Source organism: Peromyscus maniculatus, chromosome 17, assembly GCF_049852395.1.
Source record: "Peromyscus maniculatus bairdii isolate BWxNUB_F1_BW_parent chromosome 17, HU_Pman_BW_mat_3.1, whole genome shotgun sequence".
NCBI lineage: Eukaryota > Metazoa > Chordata > Mammalia > Rodentia > Cricetidae > Peromyscus > Peromyscus maniculatus.
The window spans coordinates 1,049,392-1,060,017 of record NC_134868.1 but is presented as its reverse complement, the minus strand read 5'-3'; the positions used below and the strand labels follow the sequence as shown (position 1 = coordinate 1,060,017).

General features: G+C 36.2%; 1 protein-coding gene across 1 annotated transcript in view; it reads right to left on the bottom strand.

Moving 5' to 3' along the window:
- Positions 1–936: 936 nt before the first annotated feature.
- Positions 937–10,626, bottom strand: part of LOC107399799 (uncharacterized) — a 54,249-nt gene continuing 44,559 nt past the window's right edge. Inside the window, 4 exon segments of the mRNA XM_076553019.1 lie at positions 937–3,933; positions 5,107–5,161; positions 5,163–5,167; positions 5,364–5,490. Coding sequence (XP_076409134.1) covers positions 2,678–3,933; positions 5,107–5,161; positions 5,163–5,167; positions 5,364–5,490 — 1,443 coding nt within the window. The 3' untranslated portion in view covers positions 937–2,677.

Genomic DNA, 10,626 nt, shown 5'->3' with positions numbered 1-10,626 from the left:
ATTTGTGTGTATACACCTATGCCATGATGTATATGTAGCACTAAGAAAACAACTTACATGTGTCTATGATCTATTTCCCCTATGTAAGTTTTAGTGATGAAATCCAAGGAGTCATTTGGCAGCAAGTGACCTCTATGACATTTATTTATGTTTAAAATTTATTTATAGATATGCTGATGTAGGAGTGTACATATGCCACAGCCCAAGTGTAGAAAAAAGAGAAAAATTTGTAGGAGTAATATGGGTCACCCAGAGCTAGAACCCAGGTCATCAGGTTTAGCAGCAACCAGCTTTACTGGCTAAGGCAATTCCTTGGCATTCAATTGAGATTCTGAGAAAGTGTTATAAACAAATATTTAGTCCTCAGAATAAACAAATTTAAAAATATGAATGGTAGTATAAATTATTTTAATATGCAAAGGGGATTTATTTTTTGAATTGTCCTGTGTTCCTCTATCCTTGTATGAAATTACAATCTGAAAAGAAGACAACAGTTTATTGATGTAATATTTCTACTAATGTTATTTGAGCACCAGTGAGAAAACTCAGTGCAAAATGTCTGTGATATGCAAGGCTGGAAACCTGACCTTCATCACCATATAAAGAGGACCAAAAGTAGATCTCACAAGGCTGTCTTCTTGTCTCCACATATCTGTCATGGCCTACAAATTCATAATCACATTACACACATACCATAAATGTTTGTTACAAAATAAATCTTAGTGCCATTACATTATATGACATCTCTAGACAATTCTCTTAGAAGGAAGTACTTCAAGATGAAATGTGAAATGGTTAACTAATGGGGACAGAAAGAAGTATGGAATGTTATATATATATAATTTATGAGAGGCAGAATTATGTCATGAGATACACAGTTGATTGCTGATTATTTCACTTTATTACATCTCTACCAGATAAATAAAAATACTGCTCTGAATATACATGAGTTATTTAATGTTTCTTTTATTCTCTTCTATAAACATTTTAACATTAACAATGTTAAATTGCATTGACAAAACAGCAAATAATGAGACTACATCACCTACCCTTGGACTTGTACTCAGAAGGCTAAGACATGAGGATCATGAGTTCAAATATATTCCTGAATAATTACTGACATCCAAGGAACACTGAATAACAAACAACAAAATTTCAAGGGAATTTGTGAAAATATGAAACACAAAACCAGGAACAATAACCCACCACCATTTCACAGACATCCTTTCCTTGACAATATGGTCACATACTGCCTGATATTTAAATAAACAATGATTACTTACATGATGGGCATTCCATTCTATACACTGCAGCAGAAAACTACCTATCACTAAGTAAAAGCACAATAGAAGAATAACAAAAGTCACACGAGGAATACAAGGACCAAAAAATAAATGTCATTAAATGAAATTACCATACATATAACACACTTTAGTATCTACATCAAATGTTTCAAAATAGAAACCACAATGCATTGATCACCACTATCAGTCTTGATTGAATATGGTAAGTAATTTACTTCCTTCAAGGATATGATGAAAATGAAATGAAACAAGATTTTTTTCTTGGACCTAAAGACAACTGTGATGGCTAAAGTCTTTACCAAATCATTTACATGAATAGGGATTTTCTCTTGTATGAGTTCTTCCCTATTTCCTGGCTTCAAAATGATGTAAATAGGTTTTAAAATATTTATAGGACTAGATATATGGCTGAGCAGTTAAGAAAACTTCATTTCCAGGACCAACTTTGACAACTTTCTGTAATTCCTGCTATAAGATGATCCAAGGGTCTAACCTTCTTGGGAACCAGCATACACATGTACATATAAATACACACTGATATCATGCAATTAAAATGAAAACAAACCTTTAAACAAACAAGTTTTCACTCATGAAAGGTTGTCTCTTAAGCATTCATTTCTATAAGACAGGTGTTGAGGCATCTAAAGGCTTACTTGCAGACTTTTCTTTATCATGAGTTGGTTCATATAACAGAAAGGAAGTGTGTAGTCTTGAAGTCAGAGAAATCAATCCTTCTCAGTTGGTGGTATCATTTAGGAAGATTTAGGAAATATTGCACTGCTAGAGGAAATATGTCACTGGGGGTAGTGCTCTGAGAATTTATATCCATACATCATTTCTAGTTTCCACTCTGCTTCATGCTGCAGATTAGGGATGTGAGTTCTTAGCCTCTTGCTTTAGCTGCCATGTCTGACACTTGTTGCCATGCCACTTTCATGGATATTCTGTATACCTCTCGACCCAAGGGCCAAATTAAACTCATTTATAAGTTGACATAGACATTATATTACAAATACAGAAAAGGCACTAATACACACCCATAAAGTTTTACATCTGAATTAGTTATTTCATGTAATTGAAGAAGTATGAAATCTAAAAGGGTTGCCTTACTGTTTAAATTCAAAGGGCTTTTGTTCACATGAGTTTGTAGGTACAAACAAAACAAAGACAGATATCATAATGCTTGAACAGATTGTTGACACTGTCAATTTTTCTTCTCCAGAATAAATACTCTTGTGCAACTGAATGTAAGTGTTTTGGGTAACATCTTACTAAATACTTTATAATAAGGAGTTCTTCAGTATTAGTTTTTTAGGCACTCCAAGGCTACTGTAATATGCAAAGTCTTTAACAGATTGATTGCACACAAAGTTTTATTCATATATAAAGTGCAAAACTTTACCACACTGACTACTTTTATAGAGTTTCTCTGCAGTATGATTTTTTTTCATGATTTCGAAGACTACTGATACATGCAAAGGTTTTATCACACTGATTGCATTCATAGGGTTTCTCTCCAGTATGTGTTCTTCTATGCCTTTGAAGATGACTATGACATACAAAGGCTTTACCACATTGATTACATTCATAGGGTTTCTCTCCAGTATGTATTCTTTCATGACTTTGAAGATGACTATGACGTGCAAAGGCTTTACCACATTGATTACATTCATAAGGTTTCTCTCCAGTATGTGTTCTTTCATGCCTTTGAAGAGTACTAAGATGTGCAAAGGCATTACCACAGTGATTACATTCATAGGATTTCTCTCCAGTGTGTGTTTGTCTATGTATTCGAAGACTACTGTGATATGCAAAGGCTTTACCACATTGATTACATTCATAGGGTTTTTCTCCAGTATGTGTTCTTTTATGCATTTGAAGATGATTGTGATGCTTAAAGGCTTTACCACATTGATTACATTCATAAGGTTTCTCTCCAGTATGTGTTCTTTTATGCACTTGAAGATGACTATGATGTGTAAAGGCTTTACCACACTGATTGCATTCATAGGGTTTCTCTCCAGTATGTGTTCTTTTATGTATTCGGAGACTACTGTGGCAAGCAAAGGCTTTACCGCACTGATTGCATTCATAGGGTTTCTCTCCAGTATGTGTTCTTTTATGCATTTGGACACTACTGGGACGAGTAAATGTTTTACCACATTGATTACATTCATAGGGTTTCTCTCCAGTATGTGTTCTTTTATGGATTTCAAGATGACTAAGACGTGCAAAGGCTTTACCACATTGATTACATTTATAAGGTTTCTCTCCAGTATGTGTTCTGTTATGTATTTGTAGATTACTAAGACGTGCAAAGGCTTTACCACATTCATCACATTCATAGGGTTTCTCTCCAGTATGTATTCTTTTATGTACTCGGAGATTACTGTCACATGCAAAGGCTTTACCACACTGATTACATTCATAGGGTTTCTCTCCAGTATGAGTTCTTTTATGGACTTGGAGACTACTCTTGTGTGCAAAGGCTTTACCACATTGATTACATTCACAGGGTTTTTCTCCAGTATGTGTTCTTCCATGCCTTGGAAGATGACTATGATATGCAAAAGCTTCAACACAATGACTATATTCAGAAGGTTTCTCTTGTGTATGACTTCTTTCATGCCTGCAAGGAAGGATAATTGGCACATGTAAAAGCTTTACCACATTCATTACCCCTTTGAATCTTTATATCTGAATGAGTCAATTTTACAATTAATTGTAAAATCACAATTGGTCTAATTGTAAAGAGGAAAGACCTTAAGCTTTTGTCACTTTATTTACACTCATGTTGTTCCCCTTCATTAAGGGTTGTTTTGTATCTTTGAAGATACCTGTATGATAAAAACCTTTATTACATGGTTCACATTTATAGAATCTTTTTCCTATATGAAAATTTTCACACACTTGAAGAGAACTGGAAGAACTCAGAGATTTACCATGACTATTCCATTCATAAATTTTCCTATATTGTGAGTCATACTATATTTGTTAAGTGAACTAGGACAAAGAGAAGTATTCACATGTTCCTAGTACTCATAAGGCTTTTAGCAATGTGAGTTTGTTAATGTATTAACAATGAAACTTGAAAGCCAATTACTTATGTACTTGAATCAAATTTAACAAGTTTACTCAATATGGGGACTACTACATACCTTCTAATTGTTCTGAGAAAGAAGGACGTTATATCTTTCCATATCCCTATGCTCATATGACTTATATCCAGAGTGACAAATGATATATCTACTAAGGGAAGAATAACAAACAAAAGGTTTTCCCATTGAATTCACATACTTTTACTTTTTGCTCCTCATAGACATGTGGAATAGGGATTGAGGTTTCTCCACAACAACTGCCCCTTGACGTTTGACTCTAACTCCCTCTTTCACTAAACTTAGCAAAGTCACAAGTATAACAGTAACAGTAGCTTTACTATGGACTATTTGCTTATTAGAGGGTTTTGGACACTAATTATCACCTCTTTAATGTGTATACATTTTGTAATATGAGCAGTATGAAAATAAATGGATTGGCAGGTCTACAGCATAGTTCTAATGAGGATATGATTCAAATGGTGATATCTGTTAAGACATTGTTTCCCTGTCTTCTTTCTTTAAAGAATGCCTTGAAAATGAAATTCACTTCATGATAATTGAAGTATACAGTTTTGTGAGAACTTAATATTCATCAATGCACATTAAGCTGTGCTTATTTAAACTGCTGCTTTTCTTTAAAACTTCCAGCACACATTACAATTTCTTCAGAGGCACATTTATATCAGCTTTCACATGAAAATTACCTTTCATGTCTTCTAGAACTTTGATAATGTTCTTCAATATTATGGTCTTCCCAACTGTATCCTAAAATAGATTAACAGAAAATATATATTATTGAAAATTATGCAAAATTTAAGTTACTATCTTCAGTGAACCTTAGAACCATGCCTGATTTACTAACCACATTCTTCCTCTTTCTCAATCAAATTACAGAAGAGTATTAATAACCAAAGAACAGTTGTCTCTCTATTTTAAAACACGAAGGAAAATTCAGTCTTACCTATAATAGTGAGGTTCCTGTAGGTCTCCAGCATCACATCTTTGTACAGACTCTTCTGGGAAGAATCCAGCAATGTCCACTCTTCCCGAGTGAAGTTGACATGCACATCTTCATAGGTCACTGCATTCTAAAATATCCCATACATATGTACAACAGAGAACATGATACTGAAAGTATTGTAAATGTATACTTCTTTGACAATATAGACATAGACATATAATTCTGGTGCTATGCACACTTACTCCATGATACAGACATTAAAATGTAGTCACCAAGTCACTTTAGAAGGAAACCAAATAGGAGGTTCACTTCTTATTGATTCCCCAGGGTCCAAGGGGGCTTTGCTATGTCCAGCATGGGATATCAGGGGGAAAAATCTACCTACACTATGTTCTTATGTCTGTTAACTTCATTCCTCTTAAGACAAAATTACATCAATTCAGCTATAGTTCCACCAGGCATTCAAGGCAGGAATAACTCTAGATATAACAAACTCTATATCCGTCCACTTTATTTCTCTGGGATGAAATCCTGTCTCCAAAACTGCAGTTCTGTCCAGCTCCCTAGCTCATAGTCCAGCTAACGACTAACTCCTATGCTTTCAGCCTCATCTTCGTTCTCTGTATCCTCTTTCTCCATCTCTGCTATTCTCTACTCCTGGCACTCTGAAAACTCCACTCGAGATCTGCTTACCCTCTATGGAACCCCTGTCGTCCTCTCTTCTCTCTCACCATGCTGTTCTGTCCTTGTCTACAGAAAATGCCTGCCTTTTCTTTCCCTGGGCATGTGGTTCCCTGCCTCCTCAGGAATATTGTTTTATCTCTCACCTTGATATGTAAAAACCTCTCTTGTTATCAGTCAAAATGCTCTGGAGAATCACTAGGCCTCCTCAAGGTGAGGGGATGGTCTAAGCTTCATTAGCACAGGAAACAAAGCTATGTGCCTCTTGCCAGCTTGTCTCCTAAGCTCAGCAGGGCATTTAGTAACTTAGTAGGTACAGCAGGTCTGGGAAGCTGAATTGTTTACCATTTGGTCTGGACAAGCAAGGATTTCATAGCAGAAGACAGCTGGAATATTAAAGGCTGGGTAACATCAAATATTCATAATAAATGGGTTTGCCTTTTGACAAACCCTTGGCTGGTCAAAGTTCAACTTTAATACACAGCTGAATCTATGATATATTCTTGCAGCCCACAAGAACTTCTGTCATTTCTGCACTGTTTGAATGGGATATCACTTTGCAAGAAACATGCCTATTAACAAACATAGACAAGTTAACAGAGCAACAGTACAGAGTACACATCAGAAAAATTGTATGAACAATTACTAACTACAAAAAAGAAAAATAAGATTTGAAAGCTGGGTGTATTGGCAAGTGCCTTTAATCCCAGCACTCAGAAGGCAGAGGGAGGTATATCTGCTTCAAAACTGAATGCCAGCCTATAGTATGCAATCAGTTCCAGGACAGTCAAAAGTATATATTAAGACCCTGTCTCCTGTGCAAAAATCAATTAAACAAAAAAGATAGAAAGAACTCAGAAGTTTTTACTGAAGTTCCTACAAAGAGGTATGCATTCATTTCAGTTTTATATTAATCTTCCAGAAACCTGAAGTGTCTCAGTTTAAAATGTAAAATCAATAAGATCCTACTAAAAGGCACTCCATGTTGCAACAGTTACAGATGGACAGATGAAAACATCAGCCGTATAGATGTTGATCATAAACAATCAAGAAGGGCAGGAGAAATGGCTCGGTACTAAAGAACTCTTCCTGGTCTTGCATATAGGTGGGCTCAACTGCCAGTACTTACATGGGGGTCACAACTATCCATTATTCCAAGTTTAGGGTTTCTGATACTGGCTTTTTACCACTGTGAGGATCAGGTACCCATGTGGTGCACATCCATGCATACAGGTAAAAGACTCATGTTCATTCAAATGAATTCAAAATAAGCACAGTAGGTAAAAAGAATGTCACACACCTGGAATCAGTGACTCAGATGGCGCAGGCAGTATTAATGTCATGAATACTGCCATCTTGGGAAAGAGAATGATACCCTCTGCCAAGTTTAAAAATTCAAGATGTGGGTGAAGCTCAACACAATAGCATATCCTTGACATGTATACAAACCTATGTTCCAGGCCCATCACTCAATAATATAAAAACAAAACAAACCAGTAATCTTGGCCCAACTTTAATCCCAGAACTTGGGAGCCAGAGGCAGGGGGATCTCTGAGTTTGGGGATAACCTGGTGTACAGAACTACTCTCAGGACAAACAGGGGCTACAAGGCAAATCTTGTCTTCAAAAACAAATAAACAAACAAATTAAACAGCAGGCTAGCAAACTGGCCTAGCACTGAATAGAAATTGCTTCTACTGTATCTTCTGTGATTTAGAAATAGAGTCTATAATGGTGGTGAAGGAATGACAGCACAAGAAGGAAGCTGGCTGATTAGTCTCAACCACAACACAGTACACACAAAGAACAGCAAATGGGCTGAGGCTATAGACACTCATACCCATCCCCAATGAGGAATTTCATCCAGAAAGGCTGCTCTACTAAAGGTTTCACAAGCAACCCAAAGAAAGCCACCAAGGAGAGACACATGATCAAATATATCATCCTATCTGGGAGGTTTTTCATTTCTTCAAATACATTCTGATTAAGGTCACTACAGGCTAATGATCATCCATGAAAAAAATGCATTTAGTCATTTCAATGCTCCTCATACTCTGCAACAGCCTTTACATTGTTCAAATGTCTAAAATCTCTTCTGACATTCAAGACCATCTCTTGATTGTGACATCTAGTAAAATTAGGAAACAAGTTATGCTGGGTGGTGGTGGCACAGGCCTTTAATTCCAGCATTCAAGAGGCAGAGGCAGGTGGATTTTTGTGAGTTCGAGGCCAGCCTGGTCTGCAATGTGAGTTCCAGGAAAGAGGCACAAAGCAACACAGAGAAACCCTGTCTTGAAAAACAAACAAACAAACAAACAAAAACAAAACCAAAAAAAAAAACAAACAAAAAAAGAAAACAAGTTACATCTCTCCAACATACACACAGAATGGGGAGTGCAGAATACCTATTTGTATTCCAAAAGAAATGAATGGGAATGTAGGTAGAATTTTCTCTTCAGGTCCTGCTCACCCCCGGCAGTCCCTTAGCCCACTTATAAAAGAAACATACAGACACTTATATAATTTAAACTCCTTGGCCATTAGCTCAGGCCTATCATTGTCTAGCGCTTACTCTTATATTCAGCCCATTTTTATTAATCTATACTTTGCCACGTGGCTCCTGGCTTACTGGTACCTTACATCTTCTTTGTCCTGGCGGCAGCTGTAGGCAGTCTCTCCCCCTTCCCTTCCTGTTCCCTCAATTCTCTTCTTTGTTAGTCCCACCTATACTTCCTGTCTGGCTACTGGCCAGTCAGTGTTTTATTTATTAACACATTTGCCACACAGAACATCCCACAGCACTTACCCTTTTCTTTTTTTTTAAAGGAAGGTTTTAACTTTTACATGGTAAAATTACAGATAACAAAACAATTATCAAGTAAGAATTACAGTTATAATAACTAGTCTATTTATAATAACTACTCTATTTGGCAAAATTAAAGAAGATATCCTATCTATCTTATATTTGTGAGTCTAAGGTTTCATATCTAACTTATCTTTTATCATAACTAAGGAAAATTGTATCTAGCTTTAACTACATCAAAGACCTCAGAAGGATATAATACTACCCAAGAAATGGGAGAAGGATGCAAGCAACTTTCAGGAGTCTTGCAGGGTAGACAGAGACAGCTGGCAGCCTGGACAGTCATCCAAAGTTCTCTTGTAAAGTTGGGGTATCTGTCATCAGGCCACAGGGCTAGAGTCTCTCAGTCATTTTTTTCTGTGTCCTGTAGAATGTCTGGCAGTTTCCTCTGTGAAGCAGGAACCTAAAGGACCATTTTGCCAAGCAACGTTCAGTGGTCACCTTTCCATGGGTCCTGCATGTCCAGTTGATCAAGCAGTCCAGGCAAGAACAGTTTCTTGCCCAAATGCTATTTTTGCCAAGGTGAAGATAAACTCCATATGGAGTGTCTTTGATGCCCATCCTCCTCTCTAAAGTAAATCCAATGCTGCCAGGAGCAGACATGTCTTACTGTCCAGAAAGTCTAAAGTTTTAAAAATGTTTTAAATGCCATAGTCTGTAGATCTTTGAAGTGTTTGAAGATTACGTATCTACCTGGAATATATCTATGTATTCCTAGAAGACTTAACTAACATGGCTATGAGTATGATTATCATAGATGACTAATTATTAATCTATTTTCTAATTATCCATGACAATTTTAAATGAGCTGTACAACCATAACACCTTAAAAATAGTAAAAATATACACCCAGTATAACAAAATTAACTTAAGTTTGTATCAATAAACTAAAATCTATACCAATGTAAAACATTTTAAACAAGTTGCTCTTTAAAAGTAGGTTCATTAATTTACCCTTTCATCCTATTATATCTACAACATATCCCCTTTCTTCTTTAGAAAGAGATTGTATTTAAATCAACCTTTTTAAATAAAAATATTGGTTTTTCTCTGTACCACACCAGAGGGCTCTTCTGATTTGGGACACAAGAATCTCTTAATCTTTTCTTTTAGCAATATGCCTGTGTTTAGAGAAGGAGTGAGCCAATTCCATCTCTAAAGCCAGCTTGGTATATTTGGGAATTTGGGCATAGCTTCTCTTACTACTTCCTGCTGGAGGGGGCCACTGTATCTTATGGGGACACAAAGAAAAATTTAGGATTATGGAGTAGTCCGTGAGGGTGTATTGTCTGAGCCAGTTGCCTTGAAACCATTCTGGTTGTTGGATCATCTGGTTGTTGGCCATGGTGTCATCGGAGACCTTTCAGGGGGTCTTGGCTGGTCAAACCTGATCTATCTTAATCTGGAACAAATCTATAGCCTCTTGCTTTCTGTGGAAACAAAAGCAGAGCCTCTTTTCCAAAGCAACATATCCTTACATCCAAATTTTGAAGTCAAGGTATCTTTAAAATATACATATTGGCTTAACTCAACAGCTTTTACAATCAATTTTTTCTGAAGTTAAAAATCCCAAAGACAACACAATCCAGACTCTATGTGTAATATCCATCTTTATGTAGCCTATTTTTATACTACTTTTACCGTCTCTTTAAAGACTTATTTTTAAAAACTACTTGTTTATATAACTGTTTTTATAACTCTTTCAAGCCTACGTACATT